At 42.3% G+C, this 22,099-nt stretch overlaps 1 protein-coding gene across 2 annotated transcripts in view; it reads left to right on the forward strand.

Moving 5' to 3' along the window:
* Positions 1-4,167: 4,167 nt before the first annotated feature.
* Rad54b (RAD54 homolog B) overlaps positions 4,168-22,099 on the forward strand; it is an 89,684-nt gene continuing 71,752 nt past the window's right edge. Inside the window, exons 1-3 of one of the 2 annotated variants that reach the window (XM_042673091.1) lie at positions 4,168-4,244; positions 8,160-8,286; positions 14,612-14,774. In XM_042673091.1, the coding sequence (XP_042529025.1) occupies positions 8,176-8,286; positions 14,612-14,774 (274 nt within the window). In that variant the 5' untranslated portion in view covers positions 4,168-4,244; positions 8,160-8,175. Of the gene's footprint in view, positions 4,266-8,159; positions 8,287-14,611; positions 14,775-22,099 lie in introns of both variants that reach the window. The other variant, XM_042673092.1, reaches the window with a different exon arrangement.

Consider the following 22,099-nt stretch of genomic DNA (forward strand, 5'->3'; position numbering starts at 1 on the left):
GGAGCAGCAGATACACACATAAAAAAGTATTTCAGAAGCCGGGCACTGGTGGCTCACTTCTGTAATCCTAGCTTCTCAGGAGGCTGAGATATGAGGATCATGGTTCAAAGCCAGCCTGGGCAGGAAAGTCCATGAGACTCTTATCTCCAATAAACCACTAGAAAACTGGAAGTGGTGCTATGGCTCTAGCGGTGAGCACTTGCCTTTAGCTGAAGAGCCCAGGGACAGTGCCCAAGCCCAGTGTTCAAGCCCCATAACCACTACCAACAACAAAAAAAGTAGTTCAGAATTGATGAAGTGTAGTGAAAAAAGACTTTTTTCTCCTTTCTACTATCACCAACGAGAAATGTTCAGCTCTGGTGTTGGTGTTGTTTTATCAATGAACTAATGTTACTAATAACCAATTAATGTTGTTCAAAATTAATGTTTTTCCACAGAAAGGAAGATTTTTTTTTTATAACACAGTAGAGTAACTACTGGTTAAACAATCTATGATACATTTCAAAATGACTACAGCTTGATGTGGTGGTTCAAACCTTGGGAGGCATATAGGAGCAAGTTCAAGAAAGTTCAAGACTAAGCTTGGCTAGGTGGCTCACACCTGTTATCCTGGCTACTTGGAAGACTGAGATTGAGAGTATTACAGTTGGAGGCAAGCCCCAGCAAAAAAAAAAAAAAAAAAAAAGTTGAGATCTCTCCACCTAATAAATAGCTGATCAGAGTGGTGAATGTCTGATTCCAGCAGCTACAGAATGCATAGGAGGACTGCTGTACAGGTGGGAGAGCCTGGGGCAGAAAGCAAAATCTTATGTCAAAATAACCAGTTCAGTAAAGGGTTGGAGGTATGGGTCACAGTAGAGCACTTGCATAATAAGCACAAAAACCAGGGATCAAGGGCTGAGAAGGTGGCTCAATGGTAGAGTGCTTGCTTGCATGCATGAGGCCCTGGGTTCAATTGCTCAGCACCAAATAAGCAGAAAAAGCTGGAAGTGGCTCTATGGCTCAAGTGGTAGAGTGCTAGCCTTGAGCTGAAGAGCTGAAGGACAGCAGCACCCAGGCCCAGAGTTTAGGCCCCACGATCGACAAAACAAACAAACAAAGAACAGGGATCAAAAGCTCAATACTGAGGGGAAAAAAGTTCTACAACCAGCTGTATACATATTCACCATGTCTCAAAACAAAGCACACTGACTTTCCCAAAATTTAAAAATGATGAAAAAAAATCAAGTATAGGCTGGGTGCTGGTGGCTCAGGCCTGTAATTCTAGCTACTCAGGAGGCCGAGATTTGAGAATCGAGGTTCAAAGCCAGCTCGGGCAGGAAAGTCCGTGAGACTCCCATCTCCAATAAACTACCAGAAAACTGGAAGTGGCACTGTGGCTCAAGTGGTAGAACACTCTCCTTGAGCTGAAGAGCTTAGGGACAGTGCCCAGGCCCAGAGTTCAAGCCCTACTGCTGACAAAAAAAAATCTAATTTTAGAAAAAGACAAAAAGCAGGCACTTTGAAAAAAATCAAATGGCCAATAAACATATAAAACAAAGCAAAATGAGTAAACAAATTCTCCTAGATACCAAACAATTAACCAAACAAATCCCTCAAACCATATATATCTATAAAATGAGTCACAGATTTATGGGTCACCTTTGTGCTAATTTCTTTTTTTTTTCTTCTGGAACTGGCCTTGAAGCCTAGGTCTTTGCCTTTCTGTTCATAGGTGATGTTCTACAACTTGAGCTACATCTCCAGCTTTTCCTAGTTAATTGGAGATAAGAGTCTTTCAAATTTTCTGTTTAGGATGTTCCTTATCTAGCAATCCTCAGATCTCAGCCTCCGAAGTAGCTAGGATTATTGGTGTGAGCTACTGGCATCTGGCTCTAGTCTTGGTTATCACTGCAGTTTTATTATGTGTGCTGCCAAAGCAAGCACAAAACTTAATTGTCAAAACTCCTATGATAGGCACTGGGAAGGAGGCTCAGTGGTAGAGTGCTTGCCTTGCATGCATGAGGCCCTGGGTTTGATTCCTCAGCACCACATAAGCAGAAAAAGCTGGAAGTGGGGCTTAGGCTCAAGTGGTAGAGCATTGGTCTACAGCTGAAGAACTGGGGGACAGTGTCCAGGCCCAGATTTCAGGCCCCACAACCAAAAAACAAAAAGAAAAAACTCCTAGCTCATCTGAACCTTCAATGAGTCAGTGTTTTGACTGGTGGTGGTGGGGGGGGAGGATCTTACCCCATGTTGATGGCTGCCAACCATAAGGGGGATTATATATAGAACAAGTGCAGCAGCTAGCACACCTTTATTAGAATTTTGTACAATTCCTAAGGCTTCTAAACAAAACAGTTTTTAGTACTTAACAAAATTGTAGAGCTCTAGGGAGTTGTAAACACTGTTGATCTTAGGTAATGTAATGAATTTAAAAGCTAAAAGAATTTCTAACATGGCTATTGCCATGTTGTGACTGTATTGAGTATCTCAAAAAGCTAGAAGAAAGGATTTTATGTGTTTTCACCCTAATGATACTGGCTTTTTTTGTGCAAGGTTAGTGTTTTACCACTTGAGCCACACCTCCACTTCTTTTTTTTTTTTTTTTGGTGGTTGTGGGCTTGAACTCTGGGATTGGGTGGGCTCTGTCCCTGAGCTCTTCAGTTCAAGGCAAGAGCTTTACCACTTGATCCACAGCACCACTTCCAGTTTTCTGGTAGTTAATTGAGATAAGAGTCTCACAGACTTTCCTGCCTGGGCTGGCTTTGAACCATGATCCTCAGATCTCAGTCTCCTTAGTAGCTAGGATTACAGGCGTGAACCAACAGCACTTGGTGTCAGTTCCTTTTTTTTTTAGGTGGTTAATTGGGGATAACAGCCTCACAGACTTTCCTTGCTAGGCTGGCTTTGAACCTGAGTAGCTAGGGTTTCAGGCATGGGCCACTGGTGCCAGGCTATCAAATTATTAAAAGAAATGATTGCTTATAGGTTGGGGATTTAGCTCAGTGGAAGAGAAGTTGCCTGGCAAATGCAAGGCCCTGAGTTTGTTCCTTGGTTCTGGAAAAAAAAAAATTATATATGTTTATAAACGCTGCATATGGCAGCATGAGAGTTCTCATTTCACATCATTAAACTCTGTTTTTCAGTTTTGTTTGCCAAACTGCTGGATAAAATTTAATGACTAACCTTTAGCTGCTCTCCAGTCATACTTTGTAATTCTACATTTCTGGCAGACTGTCCTTCTTAGCACTTGTTAGTTGCTCAGTAAATACTCATTGGATGACGTGTCATTCCCCTGCTTAAAATAGTTTTTCCAAGTCCAGAGGAGGTCTCCCTTTTCAGAGTCCAATAATCAGTTATTCATCTTTACATTTCCAGAACATAAAACTGATTTTTTTAAGCACATAAAATCAATGATTTTTGAATAAATGGGCAATCCTGTACTTCTGTGCTGTCCTCATGTCAATTCTTGCACTTCCATAGCATAGCTTAATTTACGTACTATATGTTCACATAGTGGAGGTCTGTAGCCTAAAATATCTACTTTGGCATTTGACTGTACTCAGGAACCAACTCAGAATTATTATTACTTGCCGGTACCATGACCTCACCTCAAGCCTGGCTTTTTGCAATTGGTATGGAGTCGCGGAGGTTTTTCTTTTTTTTTTTTTTTTGTTGGCCGTGGGCTTGAACTCTGGGCTTGGGCGCTGTCCCTCAGCTCTTCAGCTCAAGGCCAGCGCTCTACCATTTGAGCTACAGCGCCACTTCCGGTTTTCTGGTGGTTTATTGGAGATAGGAGTCTCACGGTCTTTCCTGCCCGGGCTGGCTTTGAACCGCGATCCTCAGATCTCAGCCTCCTGAGTAGCTAGGATTACAGGCGTGAGCCACCAGCGCCCGGCTCGCGGAGGTTTTTCTGCCCTGGCTAGCTTCGAACCGCCATACTCCTGGTCTTAGTCTCCGGAATAGCTTGAATTACAGAAGCGAGCAACTGGTACTCAGCTTCTAAATCAGTATTAAAAAAAAATTGAACCTTAAACCGGAACCAGACTTGGGAGAACTGAAAAAGCACATGCGCGTGATGTGCCCAATCAGAATTGGCCGGGGGCGGTGCCGAAATGGAGGTGGTGCGCACGCGCAGCGTTCAGTCCACGATTGGCTGAGCAAAGGCGGGAGCCTTGAGCTCCTCTGGCGTCGGGGGGCGGGGAAGTCGTGTCCGTGGGCGCCTCGTCGCTGGGCCCGCAGTTTCTGTCAGATTCTCACGGGTGCGTCCCCGGAGGGGCAGGGTAGGAATGCTGCGACAGCGTGGGGACTCGTGCGGGACAGAGTGGAGAGGTGGCGCTGTAGCCGGCCTCCGAGGGGGAAGGGAGGCGGCGGGAGCGACCGCGGCCTACCCCTGCGGTTCCCGTAGCGGCGCCTGGGTCGGGAGGACGGCCGGCGTCCGGCGTTGGGTGGGAAAGGGGCCGGGTCGCGGAGCGGGGCACGCGTGGTAGGCGTGGCGAGGGCGGGCGCTGGTGCCGGCGTCCTGGAGTCAGGATGGCTTTAAAGAAATAGTAATAGGGGCTGGGAAGGTGGCTCAGTGGTAGAGCGCTTGCCTTGCATGCCCGAGGCCCTGGGTTCGATTCCTTAGTACCTCATAAGCAGAAAAAGTCGAAGCTGTGGCTTAAGTGGTAGAGTGGCTAGCCTTGGGCAAAGGAAGCTCAGAGACAGTAACCAAGCTCTGAAGCCCCAGGACTGGCAATAAATACATAAAAATCTAGCTTTCACATCAAAGAAAACATTGTCAAAGGCTTGCTATTTAAATAATAATAATAGTCATTATTATTATTATTAAAAGGTGACTTACAGAGGGATTGTAAAAGGCTTTTTAAAGAGCGATTTTAGGTGCGTGCGCAGCAGAATTGAGCAGAAAGAGTAGAGGTCTCTCACGTCCCTTGACCCTCACACACAGGTTCTCCATCACTAGTGTCTCACCAGAGCTGTGGGTTTGTGACCGTGGACGAGTCTGCTTGCATACATCGTTACTATCCGTAGTCTCTTCCGGGTGACCCCTCTGTGACCGCTGTGTGCAGGCTTCTGTGGCGGTTGGGGTTTTTCTGTAGAAAAAATTCACACCTACAAGGTGGAATTGCTTTCCCAGGTCCTAGGTGAAGGTCAGCAAGGGCCCTGGAGAGTGTCAGTGCAAACAAACTTTAAGAACTTGCGTTTCCTAGTGACTATTAACTAGTCAGGAATTTAAAAAAAGGTTATTATTTTTTGCGGTGCTGCGAATAGAACCTAGGGCCATGCACATGCTAGGCAAGTGCTTCTCAAATCTCTTGGTATTTTCATTTTTTGAAATGACATTCACAGTTGAACTGGGACCTCCCACTTGTTAGGCACAGTCTCTTCTCTCTTTAAAGCTTTAAAAAATATTACTGAAAGATTTTGTAGGCAGTTTTAATGGAATCACAAATCAAAGGGGGTACTTAAGGTATGAAGTGAAATAATTACTACTTAATGTAATTTGAAGGCAAAAAGTAGAAACGACTGGGGAGTTCTGTTGCTGGTTGTTAATATAATTATTTAAATTATATATTTGCAACCTAGAGGTTTGATGGTTGCACACACATTCCCACCCTAAGTCTAAAGGAAGGCAAACATTCTGGGCATGATCCTATAGGCACAGTTGCATCTCCTTCATGGGACTGTAATCATCTCTGTTCTCACAGGACCTTATGTATTAAGCACCCCACAATAATAGGTGGTTATTTCTCTAATAATACTGAGAAATTGCTTTTTTTTTTTTTTTTTTGGTCGGTCATGGGGCTTGAACTCTGGGCCTGGGCGCTGTCCCTCAGCTCTTCACCTCAAGGCCAGCGCTCTACCACTTGAGCTACAGCGCCACTTCCGGTTTTCTGGTGGTTTATTGGAGATAGGAGTCTCACAGTCACTCCTGCCCGGGCTGGCTTTGAACCGCGATCCTCAGATCTCAGCCTCCTGAGTAGCTAGGATTACAGGCGTGAGCCACCAGCGCCCGGCTAATACTGAGAAATTTCTGTGTGTAAATAATTAGTTTAAATTCTGCAAGTATTTTATTTAATGTCATAAATGAGAGTAAGGTGTTTTATATATGAGAAAACATTTAGAGACTAAACAATGCAAGACTACAGGCTAGGAACATCAGTCTAGATTTCTATTCAAGCATTTGCCTTCAAAGCTGTCTTCTTAATTACTATGCTGTATTACCAGATAATTAAGGCTATCTAATGGGTTCTAAATTACTACACTGCAGTATCAGATAATTAAGGTTATCAGATATGTTCCACTTGTTTGGTCTGGCCATTTTTCTTAGAAGGAATGAAGCAGGGAGATGTTAAAGGCCTCAGATATAGTAGCATAAGTCATGTGTGTATACTTGAATGTAATTCTAGTACTCAAGGAGCCTGAAGCAGAAGGATCTTAGGTTTATGGACAGTCCAGATTACATAGTAAGATCTTGTCTCAAGGAAAGGAGAAAACAATTGTAGCATCACATCAGACCTGCCAAGTGGCTTTATTACTAGGGCCTGCGGAAAATGCTCAGATCAAAGTGCTAGTAACTTAAAAAGCAGAAGATCCGGGGCTGGGAAGGTGGCTCAGTGGAAGAGCGCTTGCCTTGCATGCATGAGGCTCTGGGTTCGATTCCTCAGCACCACATAAGCAGGAAAAAACAAACAAACAAACAAAACTTGGGGCTGGGAAGGTGGCTCAGTGGTAGAGCGCTTGCCTTGCATGCCTGAGGCCCTGGGTTCGATTCCTCAGCACCACATAAGCAAAAAGTAAAAAGCTGGAAGTGGCGCTGTGGCTCAAGTGGTAAAGCACTAGCCTTGAGCTGAAGAGCTGAGGGACAGCACCCAGACCCAGAGTTCAGGCCCTTGTCTGGACCCCCCCCCCCCCCCAAAAAAAAAAAAAAAAAAAAAGCAGAAGATCCAAAGACTATAGGTGTAACTCAAGTGGTATGCTGCAAGCTTCAAGTAAGAAAGCCAAGTGAGACTAGTCTCAATATATAGACTAGGCTGGCTATCAGCTTGTTATCTTTCATCCTTCTTTTTGCCTCTCAAATGCTCGTATAATTAGCTTAATTAGTTCTACTAACACCCGTGATCCCAACCCACTTCATCTTATTTTTATTTTCCTTTATTTTTGCTTTTTTTGTATGTGTGTGCTGTTACTGGTACTTGAATTCAGGGCCTGGACACTGTCCCTGAGCTTCTTTTTGCTTCTTTTAGCACTTGAGCCACACGCCACTTCTGGCTTTTTCTGTTTATGTGGTACTGAGGAATTGAACCCAGGACTTCATGCATTCTAGGCGAGCACTCTACCACTAAGCCATATTCCCAGACTCTGGTTAGCATTTTTTTTTTTTCTTTTTTGTTGGTCATGGGTGAGGTTTGTATTCTGGGCCTGGGCGCTGTCCCTCAGCTCTTCAGCTCAAGGCTAGCGCCCTACTACTTGAGCCACAGTACCACTTCCACTTCCAATTTTCTGGTGGTTTTATTGGAGATAAGAGTCTTATAAGTCTGGGTGCCAGTGGCTCACATCTGTAATCCTAGCTACTCAGGAGGCTGAGATCTGAGGATCACTGTTCAAATCCAGCTCAGGCAGGAACATCTGTGAGACTCTTATCTCCAATTAACCACCAGGAAACTGCAAGTGGCACTGTGGCTCAAGAGGTAGAGTGCTAGCCTTGAGCTGAAGAGCTCAGGGACACCGCCCAGACCCAGAGTTCAAGCCCCATGACCAATTGAAAAAAAAAGAGTCTTATCGACTTTCCTGTCCTGGCTGACTTTGAACCATGATCCTCAGATCTCAGTCCCTTTAGTAGCTAGGATTATAGGGGAGGTGAGTCACTGGTGCCCAACTTGGTGAACTATCTTTTTTTTTGGGGGGGGGGTCCGGTTGTGGGGCCTGAACTCTGGGCCTGGGCACTGTCCCTCAGCTCTTCAGCTCAAGGCTAGCACTCTACCACTTGAGCCACAGCGCCACTTCCGGCTTTTTTCTTTTTGCTTATGTGGTGCTGAGGAATCGAACTCAGGGCCTCATGCATGCAAAGGCAAGCACTGTACCACTGAGCCACCTTCCCAGCTCCGGTGGACTATCTTTATATTTGGTGATGATTCTAATTATACTCATGTGATTTCTGTTTTGATTATTTTCAGATTAGTGCAGCTGAACATGAGACGATCTGCAGCACCTAGTCAGCTGCAGGGGAATTCCTTCAAAAAACCAAAGTTTGTACCTCCAGGAAAGAATCCAGAGCTGAATCCAGATATAAAATTATTTCAGGTAGGTAGCAAACAAGGGAATCATATGAGAAACATGCATGTTTACAAAAACACAGTTTAAGCTTGGTACCAATTACTCATGCCTATAATCCTAAGTACTTGGGTGGCTAAGATCTAAGGATTGCAGTTTGAAGCTGTGAGATTTTTATCTCCAATGAGCTTCTCAAAAGTTGGAAGTAGAACTAGGGCTCAAGTGGTAAGAGTGCTAGCCTTGAGTACAAAAGCTCAGGGACAGTGCTCTTGAGTTCAAGTCCCTGGACTTGCACTAACAAAGAGAAAAAAAAAAGCAGCTTAAAGAGTTATCAATATTTAGCTGCTTATAGGATTGTTTTTTTAGTGTCTATGACAAGGTCTTTCAAAATCTTCAAAATTTATTTTTAAATTGGTTAAAGATGACATGATATATATATATATATATATATCTATTTGGTGGTGGTACTGGGGTTCAAACTTAGGGCTTTATGCTTGGTAGGCAGGCTCTTTATCACTTGAGCCATGCCTCCAGCCCAAGATGATATTATTTGTTGTCTATTTATTGACATAATTTATGCTCAAGTTATACCATTTGATTAAACCTTACATTCTTTTAGATAGCCCTTTATTAAGAAAAACAAAAACCTTACTGGATGTTGGACTTGTGTATGATATCATAAACTGTGATTATATAATTGTTTAAAAAGGTATAGTTTTTTTGTCTTAATTTTTTTTTTGTTGGTCATGGGGCCTAAACTCTGGGCCTGGGCGCTGTGCTTCAGCTCTTCAGCTCAAGGCTAGCACTATACCACTTGAGCCACAGCGCCACTTCTGGCTTTTTCTGCTTATGTGGTGCTGAGGAGTTGAACTCAGGGCCTCATGCATGCAAAGCAAGCACTCTACCACTTGAGCCACCTCTGCAGCCCCAGGAATGACATTTTTTTTTTTTTGTCGGTTGTGGGGAGGAATGACATTTTTATTTTATTTTATTTTTTTAAATTTTTTATTGTAAAGATACTATACAGAGGTTTACAGTTACATGAGTAAGGCAATGAGTACACTTCCTACTGGGCATTGTTACCCCCTCTGTTTTCCCCCTACCATCTCTTCCCTCCCTACCATCCCCGAGTTTCTTTTTTTTTTTTAAATTGTGATTAAGTGATTACATAATTTCCCAAATTTCACAGTATTGTGGAATAATGATGCTCATTTAAAGTCACAAGTTAATGAGTAATGACATTTTTAAGGGGGAAATGGGTAGGGAATGTGAGAGTGCGTTTGGATTTATTGGAATATAGCATAAACATGGGAATGTAACAAGGAAATCCTGAAATTCTTCCCTGTATAACTAACATAAGCTAATGATAAATAAAAACAAAGAACTTCAAAAGGAATTACATGTAGTTAACTATACCAAATAAATTTAGATAACCAGTAGATAAAAATATCTTTGAGGGAGGAAGCTGATAGGCATGTACTCCAATACTCAGTGCCTGGGCAATGTCCCTTAGTTTTTTCAAGCGAGGCTGACACTCTGTCACTTGAGCCAGAGCTCCACTTCCAGCTTTTTGGTGGTTAATTGTAGTTAAGAATCTCATAGAGGGCTGGGAAGGTGGCTCAGTGGTAGAGCGCTTGCCTTGCATGCTCAAGGCCCTGGGTTCGATTCCTCAGCACCACATAAGCAAAAAGAAAAAAGCCAGAAGTGGTGCTGTGGCTCAAGTGGTAGAGCACTAGCCTTGAGCTGAAGAGCTGAGGGACAGTGCCCAGGCCCAGAGTTCAGGCCCCACGACTGGACCAAAAAAAAAAAAAAAAAAAAAAAGAATCTCATAGATTTTTCCTGCCCAACCTGACTCTGAACCATGATTCTCAGGTCTCAGCTTCCTGAGTAGCTAGGATTACAGGTATGAGCCCTTGCCACCCAGCTTTAAAAGCTTAAAAGTTTAGATGGAAAGGTTATTTAGAATTATTTGAGCAGCTCAAAATAATTACCAAGGCCTGAAGAGAGAGAGACAAGAAGGTCAGAGAGGGGCTGGGAAGGTGGCTCAGAGGTAAAGTGCTTGCCTTGCATGCCTGGGGCCCTGGGTTTGATTCCTCAGCACCACATAAGCAAAAAGAAAGCCGGAAGTGGTGCTGTGGCTCAAGTGGTAGAGTCCTAGCCTTTAGCTGAAGAGCTGAGGGACAGTGCCCAGGCCCAGAGTTCAGACCCTACGACCGGACCCCCCCCCCCCAAAAAAAAAAAAAAAGAGTCAGAGAAAGGAATATGATTATAAAGTAGGGTTAGAGAGAGGAAACATAGTTGGCTTTAAAGGTGAGGAATAGTGTCAAAGGCAAGGAAAGTAATTGGCCTTTTAGGATTTGAGCATATAGGAAATTTATTCTCCTTAAATCCTCCAGAAAGAGTGATGGTCTATGAGTTGGGCATTTGTTGCTCACACTTACAATCCTAGCTACTCAGAAGACTGAGATGTGAGAATAACAGTTTGAAGCTATCTGGGGTAAGAAAGGCTATAGAGCTCAAGTGGTAGAGCCACAGACTTTTTCAGAAATTTCCTGTTTCTGATTCTTCTTCATCAGCAATGCCATTCCTGACTTGGTATCCTCATGGTGTGCTTGAGACTGAGTCTATAGAAGGCCACTAGGGCTGAGAGAAAGTTCCATTGTCAAGGGATCACTCAGTGCTTAGCATGAGATTGTGGGCTGGGATGAAAGTATGATCCTGAGGCCAGGTGTGGCTGCAAAAAACGGTGCAGTGCCTTGCCCACCCCAGGTCTAGATGTGGAAAGAGAAAAAGCTGGGCTCAGGGCTGGGAAGGTGGCTCAGTGGTAGAACACTTGCCTTGCATGCCTGAGGCCCTGGGTTCGATTCCTCAGCACCACATAAGCAAAAAAGGAAAAAGCCGGAAGTGGTGCTGTGGCTCAAGTGGTAGAGCACTAGCCTTGAGCTGAAGAGCTGAGGGACAGCACCCAGGCCCAGAGTTCAGGCCCCACGACTGGACCCAAAAAAAAGAAAAAAAGAAAGAAAAAGCTGGGCTATGCTTTGAGCAAACCTGTCAGGGGGTTGGAGGGAGGCTGCAGAAGCCGCTCATGAGGCCATGACACATGTGGACATGAGTTCTGGTGTGGGCAAGTGTCTTTCATATGTTCATCAGCAGGTGATCTGGGTTGAACTTTGCTGTCCAGTAACTGCTGTACTTTTTATTGGGGTTCCAGGAAGGAGTGGGGATATGTGGTCTGACAATCGTAGCTGTATGTTGTGCTCCTTCAGGTAGAGTCTGCCAACTAGGGCCCATCCCAGTCTTGTTGTTGGGCTACATGTCCATCTTGAAATGTTTTCCAAGGTTTCAACAGTGACTCTTGCTATAAAATTTGGCCTGGTGACTGGGGACATTGGGGAGCCAGTAAATTACTGAATTCGTGCATCCTGGTACCCATTCTGTTCTGGTGTATCTGGTTTTAAATAAAACCAATGTGTTTATATTTGCTATTACTGCACCTAAAGAATTAATATTTAAGCCGGGTACTGGTGGCTCACGCCTATAACCCTAGCTACTCAGGAGGCTGAGATCTGAGGATATCAGTTCAAATCCAGACCAGGCAGGAAAGTCCAGGAGACACTTATCTCCAATAAACCACTCAGAAAACTGGAAGTGGTGCTGTGGCTCAAGTGGTAGAGTGCTCGCTTTGAGCTGAAGAGCTGAGGGACAGCACCCAGGCCCAGAGTTCAAGTCCCATGACCGACAAAAAAACCAAAAATGAATTAATATTTAAGTATTGATATTATTTAATTAATTTTTGTCCATCCTACTATTTTTCTCTTGCCTATCAGTTACCATCTCTATCATTCATCCATAATAAGATTAGGGGATAAAATCCCTACAGGATTCCTTAGAAGTGTTCGTCACCATTTCATTTCATTGATTATATCTTGTTCTGTTTTTATTTCGGGGATGGTGTACTTTGCTTGAATCTACTTGGCCAATTCAGAGCTCCCTTTCAGTGTTGATTACTCAGGAAATTTAGCAAGATAAAGTAGAAGGCTGAGGATGTGGCTTAGTGGTAGAGTGCTTTCATTAAGCCCTGGGTTCGATTTCTCAGTACCACATAAACAGAAAAAGCTGGAAATGGTGTTGTGGCTCAAGTGGTAGAGTGGCTAGCCTTGAGCAAAAGCATCTTAGGGTCAGTGCCCAGGTCCTGAGTTCAAGTCCCAGAACTGGAAAACCAAAATCAAAACAAAAAAAAAACTTGTTTTAAAATACATTATAAGTGTAATTTTATTCTGTCCTATTTACAACTTTTTTGGGGGGGAGGGGGCAGTTGGCATACAGGTTTGAGCTGTGAGCCTTTGTGCTTGCTAGGCAAGTTTTCTGTTATTATTCGAGCCTTACTTTCAGCCCAGCTTTTTCCTTTTTTTTTTTTTTTGGTTGGTTCTGGGGCTTGAACTCTGTGTCTGGGTACTGTTCCTCAGCTCAAGGTGAGCACTCTACCACTTGAGCCACAGTGCCACTTCCGGTTTTCTGGTGGTTAATTGGAGATAAGAGTCACAGAGGTTCCTCTCCTGATTGGCTTTGAACTGTGATCCTCAGATCTCAGCCTCTTGAGTAGCTAGGATTACAGGCGTGAGCCACTAGCTCCCGGGTTTTTTTGCTATATATATATATTTTTTTGGCAATAGAGTCTCAAGGACTTGTATTCCTGGACTGGCTTTCAGTTGTGATCCTGAGATCTCAGGAGGATCCTGAGATCATCCAGTGCTCAGCCTCCTGAGTAGCTCAGATTTTAAGTGTATCTCTTGGTATTTTTCAGCTTGATGACATTAAATAGTTTTATATAAAAATCTTTAGTCTTTAGTCTTGGGACTGGGAGTGTGGCTTAGTGGTAGAGTGCTTGCCTTGCATACATCAAGCCCTAGGTTCGATTCCTCAACACCACAAAAACAGAAAAAGCGAGACGTGGTGCTGTGGCTCACATGGTAGAGGATGCACGTTAGCCATGAGCAAAAGCATCTCAAGGACAGTGCCTAGGCCCTGAGTTCAGGCCCCAGGACTGGAAAAATAAAAACAAAAACCAACCAAAAAAACAACCCTTCAGTCTTGACCTCAAAATATGGAAACTGGAGCTAGGCACTGGTAGTTGTCTGTAATCCTAGCTACTCTGGAGACTGAGATCTGAGACTGAGATCTGAGGATTGAGGATTGAGATTTGAAGCCAATCTTGGGAGGAAAGTCCATGAGACTCTTATCTACAATTAACCATCAGAAAACTGGAAGTGTATCAAAGTACTAAAATGTAAGCCTTGAGGGAAAAGCTAGTTCGTGAGTTCAAGCCCCATGACTGACAAAAAAAAAAAGAAAAAAGAAATATAGAAACAGTTCATTTAAAAATTAGTCTGTTGGGCATTATTTACCATAGCTAAGATATGGAACCAACCCAGATGTCCCAGATGAATGGATCAAGAAAATGTGGTATATATACACAATGGAATTCTATGCCTCTATCAGAAAGAATGACATTGCCCCATTTGTTAGGAAATGGAAAGACTTGGAAAAAATTAAGTGAAGTAAGCCAAGCCCAAAGAAACATAGGTCCCATGGTTTCCCTTATTTGCAATATCTAGTATATGTATGAGTCAAGCAGAAAAGGTCAGATAATGTGATGTTAGGAAAATGAACCCTTAGATATGTATTTTAATGTTTTTTTCTTTCATGCATTTGTTTCTAACGCATTTATAAGATTATTTCTTTGTTGCTTTGTATGTCCCTCCCCCACAATATAACCCCTGCTTTCACTATATTTGATGTCAGTATAACTTGTAGAGGAGATGGGGAAAAACAAGTCGTTTAAGGATACAGGTGGACCTGTTGCAACAATGAGAAGTACAAGTTGTCGTGTTGAAAATGAACTTTACAATGTTGGTGCGGGGAGGGGGGGGAGAATTGGGTGAGGGGGTGGGGGGGAGGCTAAACAAAGGAGGAGGCTGCAATGCTTGATAAGAAATGTACGCATTATCTTGCCCATGTAATTATAACCCCTCTGTACAGTATGTTCACCAAAAAAAAAAAAATTAGTCTGTTGGGGCTGGGAAGGTGGCTCAATGGTAGAGTGCTTGCCTTGCATGCATGAGGTCCTGGGTTTGATTCTTCAGCACCACATATGCAGAAAAAGCTGGAAGTGGGGCTGAGGCTCAAGTGGTAGAGCGCTAGTCTACAGCTGAAGAGCTGAGGGACAGCACCCAGGCCCAGAGTTCAGGTCCCATGACCGACAAAAAAATAAATAAAAATAAAAAAATTAGGCTGTTATGTAAACATATGGGAAATTATATAGTTCCTGTTTAAAATGCGTATTTGGTTCTTTTAGAGTGCTGCAAATGATACCAATCTCCAGTCGCAAAATGATCCTGGAGTATGCAGTTCAAATCTTTCGTTCACTGAAGGAAGCACTAGTGAAATTCATGGAAATGATCACAGTGGTAAATACTGTTCTGAAGTACCTGCAGTGACTTTAGATCCACATCATACAGGTAAGATGCTTTTTATTCCAGTTTATAGTTTACTATCACATTGCAGTGTTCTTTGAATGATTATTGAAGAATAAATATTGGGATTTCTCTTTGGAACCCTTCTTTTTGGATGGTCTCACTACTTTCCTTTCTCTGCTTTCTTTTTTTTTTTTTTCTTAATCAGTCATGGGGCTTGAACTCTGGGCCTTAGTGCTGTCCCTGAGCTCTTCAGCTCAAGGCTAGTGCTCTACCACTTGAGCCACAGTGCCACTTCCAGTTTTTGGTGGTTCATTGGGGATAAGAGTTTCACAGCCTTTCCTGCCCCTGCTCGCTTTGAACTGCGATCTTCAGATCTTCTCTGCTTTCTTTTAATTTGCAAATAAATTTGCTCTGGTCTGCTTTGAAAAAGGAAAGAATATGAGTCTGGGAAGGTGCTTGCCTCGCATGCATGAGGCCTGAGTTTGATTCCTCAGCACCATATAAGCAGAACAAGCCAGAAGTGGCACTGTGGCTCAAGTGGTACAGCACTAGCTTTGAGCTGAAGAGCTGAGGGACAGCGCCCAGGCCCTGAGTTCAGGCCCAAGACCAAAAAAAAAAAAAAAAAAAGAAAGAAAAGAAAAGAATATGTTATATTTGACAGTTGGTATAGTACTATTAGATTACTGATAATTCAGGTTGATAGTTATTATAACTTGTCTTTAGTGATTGGGTTAATTACTATGTAACTGAATGTGAATATAGCTATTGGTAGAACACTTGCCTGACATGTACAAGATACTACTATAAAGCCAAACAACAAAACCATGTTATTGAAATCATGTATTTTATATATAATAGATGCTTAATATTGCTTAAAGGGAAAGATATTGTTTGGCTATAGTTTAGGAAATTTTTTTTTTTTTTGTTCAGTCCTGGGGCTTTAACTCAGGGCCTGGACACTGTCCTTGAGCCTCTCTGTGCTCAAGACTAGTGTTCTACCACTTAAGCCACAACACCATTTCTGGCTTTTTCTGTTTATGTGGTACTGAGGAATTGAACCCAGAGCTTTATGCATGCTAGGCAAGCACTCTACCACCAAGCCACATTCTGAGCTTGCTTTGCTATAAAGTAGTACTGTTCTCATGATACCTGTGCAAATCAATAAATGCCTTAAGCCGCTTAACTCTTTTGAAGGTAATTCTTCAACTTTATGATTAATAAATAATAATAATTAATAATAAAAGTTAATGATAATCTATAGATGGGTTCATTTCTTATAGAGACAGAAAGGAATTCTATGTTTTCCTGATTGAACATTTTTCCTAATGCTATTTTAGTGCTTATAATTTTTCCAAAGATGTAACTAGTACATGAATGACTTTTAGGAAGGTTCAAGGAACAGGTCTGGATTCGTCAATGCAGTTATTGCTGTGACTCACTGATTTGCTTTCCTTTCTTTCCTCCTTGCTTCCTTTTCTTCTTTTTTCCATCTTGTTAGGTGAATATCCTATTTTACTAGAGTTTACTGTTCTTTACTGATAGTGATTGAAGTGTGCTCATTTCTTTTCCATCGTGGTAGCTAATCTCTTCACCAGAGAATGATACCTAGACTCTGGAATATAATATAGACTGCATTACTGATTTGCGTGCCTTATTTTGTGTTCTACAATGGTTTCTTATTCTCATCCTTGCTAAATATGAGAAGGGAGTTAAGATAAATTGAAAAGAGAATTAATTTACTCAATCCTTAATCCCTTTAATCCCTTCTCTGACTTAGTACATTCATTGGACTAGAAAACTTATGCCAACCTCCTGATACTCGGCTTATTCAGAGAGAGGTTAAATTGGGAGAAAGCTTTGTGAGAAACATTTTACTGGAGAGGGATATGGTATATAGAAAAGCTTGGGAATATGAGATATTTAATATATACAAGTACTCACCATTTTTTTTTTTTGAGGTCTTGGGGTTTGAATTTAGGGCTTAGTTCTACCGCCAGCCAAGATAATTAACGTTTTGACATTCTTTTAATTCTACCTCTTATTCATTCTGAAGTAATCACATGCAAGCTTGTATATATTAAAGTATGTTTCTGTTTCACCATGTCCCCTTTTATTTTTGTGCTTGACCCAGGGCTTGAATTTGAGCCTGGGCATTGTCCTTGAGCTTTTTGCATTCAAGGCTAATGCTGAATTACTAGAATCATAGCTCCATTTCCAGGTTTTTGTGGTTAATTGGAGTCTCATGACTTTCCTGCCTGGACTGTCTTTAAACTGCAGTTCTTAGATCTCAGCCTCTGGAGTAGCTACAATTGGTGTGAGCCACCACCAGCACCCAGCTTTTAAATGCAATTAAAATTTTTCTCCTGTTTTATTGTGTAAAAAAAAATGACTAGAGAGAACCATAATAAAATAGGAGAAAGGATTTTGAATGCTTTAATCACAGAGAAATATGGTAGGCAGGTATGGTGGTATACACCTGTAACTCTAGCTACATGGGGAGCACTAGCAGAAGACTCTGAGAAATAACTAAAGCAAAAAGGACTGTAGCTGTGGCTTAAGTGGTAGAATGACTTCCTAGAAAGTAAGAGGCCCTGAGTTCAACTCCTAGTACCATGGAGAGAGACACAAAGAGAATATATAGTTGAGGAGATAGCTATGTTTAACCTGATTCAAACATCATTCATGTGTATCATCAATGTATCACATGGCACCTCATTATACATATTAATTAGAAAAATATTAAGCCAAGTGCTGGTGGTACTCAGGGGGCTGAAATCTGAGGATTCAGGTTTAAAGCCATTAAGGCAGACCTGAGAGATTCTTATCTTTAATTAAACTGCAAAACCTCAAAAGTGGAGGTTCAAATGTATTCTTTTGTTTTTTTTTTAATTGTGAAAATACTGTACATCAAATGTATTCTTTTTTTTTTTTTTTTTTGGGTCCAGTTGTGGGGCCTGAACTCTGGGCCTGGGCTCTGTCCCTCAGCTCTTCAGCTCAAGGCTAGTGCTCTACCACTTGAGCCACAGTGCCACTTCGGGCTTTTTTCTTTTTTGCTTATGTGGTGCTGAGGAATCAAACCCAGGGCCTCGTGCATGCAAGGCAAGCGCTCTACCACTGAGCCACCTTCCCAGCCCCATCAAATGTATTCTTAAACTAATGCCTTATGTGTATTTTGATGTTGGGAGCCAAAAGTTGAGTCTCTCAACATAATAGGCTTAACTATCTCACTGGAACAACTTGAGGCTGAGTTTACAGAATCCCACCTTTTCACCACGCCCTAAGTAAACACCCTGCAGCTGCTAAAGACCGACCACCTTTTTCACCTTGCCTTAAGCAAACATCCTACAGCTGCTTCTGCCAATGACGGCCAATGAAAAAGCTTCCTTATAAATACAGCTGTGTGAAAAATAAAATTTAGCAGCTTGATCAGAATCCCTGTCTTGTTGTCATTCTTCGTGTCTCTTGTCCCTTCATTCCTTCTCGTTTAGGTTCATTGCCCTCGTTGAAGTCCTGGGGGTCAGGACAACTTGAGATATTTTTGTTACAAACAAAGCTAAAATGGGTTTGTACATTGTATGCATAAAATATATCAATAGAATATCTTGGAGTAGGATGCTGATCATAAGTTATGTGTACTTATTATACTGATTGACCCTGGTCCTCCTGTACTCTTAGCCATATTCTCAGCTTCTACCCCTTGTTTATTTATTTAGGGCTTGAACTTAGGGTTTTAAGCATGTTAGCCAGATGCTCTGCCAACAAGCCATACTTCCTGTTTTTGGTGTGTGTTTCTTTTTTGTGCCAGTAGTAGAGCTTGGATTTAGGCCTCAAGCTGTCATTTGACTTTTCTGCTCACAGTTGGCACTTTATCACTTGAGCCACATCTTTAGTCCCAACAGATGTTTCTTTTTTAAAAAAAGTATTATTAGTAGTTGTACAAAAGAGTTTCAATTCCAGAAGTCAGATTGTAAATACAATGCACCTCTCCCTTCTTTCCCCATCCCATCCTTACCCACAAGTTATGTAGTTCAATTTTTACATAATGCACATTGAATATAATGACTGTATAATATTTTTTTTGGGGGGGGTCCAGTCGTGGGGCCTGAACTCTGGGCATGGGCACTGTCCCTCAGCTCTTCAGCTCAAAGCTAGCGCTCTACCACTTGAGCTATAGTGCCACTTCCGGCTTTTTTTCTTATGTGGTGCTGGGGAATTGAACCCAGGGCCTCATGCATGCAAGGCAAGCGCTCTACCACTGAGCCATCTTCCCAGCCCCATGACTGTATAATATTTTCTCACCCTTCCTCCCTCCATTTGTGTGTACCCCCAAATTGTTTCAACTTTCTGATACTCATTTTGTTGAATGGTTTGTTAATTGTTCAGAGGTGTAACACCAATGGACTCTTCCCCTAAGTATACCCTCCTTAAGACAGTTTGTGGGGCTGGGAAGGTGGCTCAGTGGCAGAGCGCTTGCCTTGTATGCATGAGGCCCTGGGTTCGATTCCTCAGCACCACATAAGCAAAAAGAAAAAAGCCGGAAGTGGTGCTGTGGCTCAAGTGGTAGAACGCTAGCCTTGAGCTGAAGAGCTGAGGGATAGCGCCCAGGCCCAGAGTTCAGGCCCCACGACCGGACCCAAAAAAAAAAAAAAAAGACAGTTTGTATATAACCTTGTACATATTTGTATATTAAATTTCACATCCACATATGAGAGAAAACATGCATCATTTGTCTCTCTGAGCCTGACTTTATTTCACTTAACATAGTTTTTTCTAGGTCTAACCATTTCTCTGCAAATAACATCATAGTTTTTCTGATAGATGAATAAAATCCCATTGTGTGTATGTACAAAGCTGGAAGTGGCGCTGTGGCTCAAGTAGTAGAGCCTTGAGCTGAAGAGTTGAGGGACAGCACTCAGGCCCAGAGTTCAGGCCCCATGACTGTTAAAAAAAAAAAAAAAGCCCTGGTCATTTAAATAGTGACTTTCCAATTCAGCATGGATCATGCTTGAAGTTACTTAGATTATTATTCAAGACCATTTAAATTTTTTTTTCTTCAAATCTTAGCAAGGGTTTATTTTAGTATAGCAGGATTAAAATAGGAAGAAGTAGAAGAGAAAAATCTTTCCTGCATACCATACAGGTAATGGGAGTTAAAGATTCCCTTGGACCATTTTTTTTTTTTTTTTTTTTGTGGGTCATGGGGCTTGAACTCTGGGCCTGAACGCTGTCCCTCAGCTCAAGGCTAGCGCTCTACCACTTGAGCCATAGTGCTGTTTCTTGCTTTTTCTACTTATGTGGTGCTGAGGAATGGAACCCAGGGCATTCTACCACTGAGCCACCTTCCAGCCCTCATTACTTCTTTTTTTTTGGGGGGGGGGGCACCAGTCGTGGGCCTGAACTCTGGGCCTAGGCTCTTCAGCTCAAGGCTAGTTCTCTACCACTTGAGCCACAGCGCCACTTTCGGCTTTTTTCTTTTTGCTTATGTGGTGCTGAGGAATCGAACCCAGGGCCTCAGGCATGCAAGGCAAGCGCTCTACCACGGAGCCACCTTCCCAGCCCCCCCTCATTACTTCTTAAGATGAAGTCCTCAAGGAAAAAGGCAATAGTTAGATCATAGGAATAATTAATGAGCAGAGTTCTTAACATAGATTTTTCAAGGTGTGTGTCTCTGTGGCATAAGATCCAAAATTAAGGCTTAGTTGTTTTTTCTGGTGTTGAAGATCAAACCTAGGGCCCTGTACTTGCTATATTGAGCTCTACCTTTAGCCCAAGGCTCCCTTCCATATTAAAAAAAACAAAAACAAAACTTTACTGTGTATATTTTAGATTTACTACATGATGTTATGGGATACATGTAGATAGTAAGATAGTTACTATAGTGAAATAGAAATAAACTTCTGATTTTTTTGTTTTTTGTTTTTTGTTAGTTGGGGCTTGAACTCAAAGCCTTGGTGCTATCCCTGAGCTATTTTGTTCTCAAGGCTAGTGCTCTACCAATTTGAGCCCCAGCTCTACTCTTTGTTTTCTGGGGGTCAATCGGAGATGAGTGTCATAGACTGCCTGGGTTGGCTTTGAACCATGATCCTCAGCTCTCAACCTCCTGAGTAGTTAGGATTAAAGGCATAAGCCTCCATTGCCTGGCTTAACTTCTGTTCTTTACTAACTACACAATTTATGGTATTCTAGTAGCCCAAACAAATAGTCTACTTGGTAAGTGTAAATCCAGGTAGGCCAGCTGTGTCTACTGGCTTCGAAGTTATCTAAGTTAGCATTCTGTACTCCCAAGGAGACTAGAAGTCAGTGGTTCTATCCTTGTTGAAACCATTTCAAGGGAATGATTTCAGATTCTTGAAAGACGTACTTCTGAGTTATAGTAGTAGGTACACATATATCTCAGAAGGACCAGGAAAGGATTCAGTTGTAAACGCTTTGAAGTAAGTGCTCTAAGAAAGGAAGACTAGAGGCTTATATTCTCAGGTGCAGGCTAAAACAAACAGTAAACTCTTAATAGTGTTTTTTTTTTTGTTTTGTTTTTTGTTTTTATCAAGAAAAAGCAAGCTTTGGGGCTGGGAAGGTGACTCAGTGGTAGACTGCTTGCCTTGCATGCATGAGGCCCTGGGTTTGATTCCTCAGTACCACATAAGCAGAAAAAAGCCAGAAGTGGTGCTGTGGCTCAAGAGGTAGAGTGCTAGCCTTGAGCCGAAGAGCTGAGGGACAGCAGCCAGGCCCAGAGTTCAAGCCCCATGACTGGCAAAAAAAAGAAAAAAAAAAGAAAAAGCAAGCTTTTTCAGACAATATCTTAAAAGAAATCTGGGTCAAGGACCCTAGATTGCTAAGAAGTCAAGGTTCTTAGTGCAGGGTTTTAAAGGAGTGAGGAGTTTTTGCAGTTCTCACTTGGAGGTTTTAGTTTTTATTTTATGTATTTTGGGGCTGTTACTGGGGCTTAATGAACTCAGAGCCTCACACTATGGGTTAGCTTTTTTTTGCTCAAGGCTGGCACTCTACCACTTGAGCCAAACTTTCATTTCCAGCTTTTGCTAGTTAATTGGAGATGTGAGTCTCTTGAATTTGTCTTCATGGACTGGCTTTGAACCTCCTTCCTACTATCTCATTCTCCTGAGTAGCTAAGAGTGAGCCATTAGAACCTGGCTAATTTTTATTTTAGAATGCATAGTTCTTGTAGATTTATCTCATTCTTTTTTTCTTCTTTTGGTCAGTCCAGAGACTTGAACTCAGGGCCTGGGCACTGTCCCTGAGATGCTTTTGCTTAAGGCTAGCACTCTACCACTTCAGCCACAGCACCACTTCCAGCCTTTTCTGTTTATGTGGTTCTGAGGAATTGAACACAGGGCTTCATGCATCTAGGC

Source organism: Dipodomys spectabilis, unplaced genomic scaffold (assembly GCF_019054845.1).
Source record: "Dipodomys spectabilis isolate Male_0828 unplaced genomic scaffold, ASM1905484v1 ptg000783l, whole genome shotgun sequence".
In the NCBI taxonomy this organism is placed as follows: Eukaryota; Metazoa; Chordata; class Mammalia; order Rodentia; family Heteromyidae; genus Dipodomys; species Dipodomys spectabilis.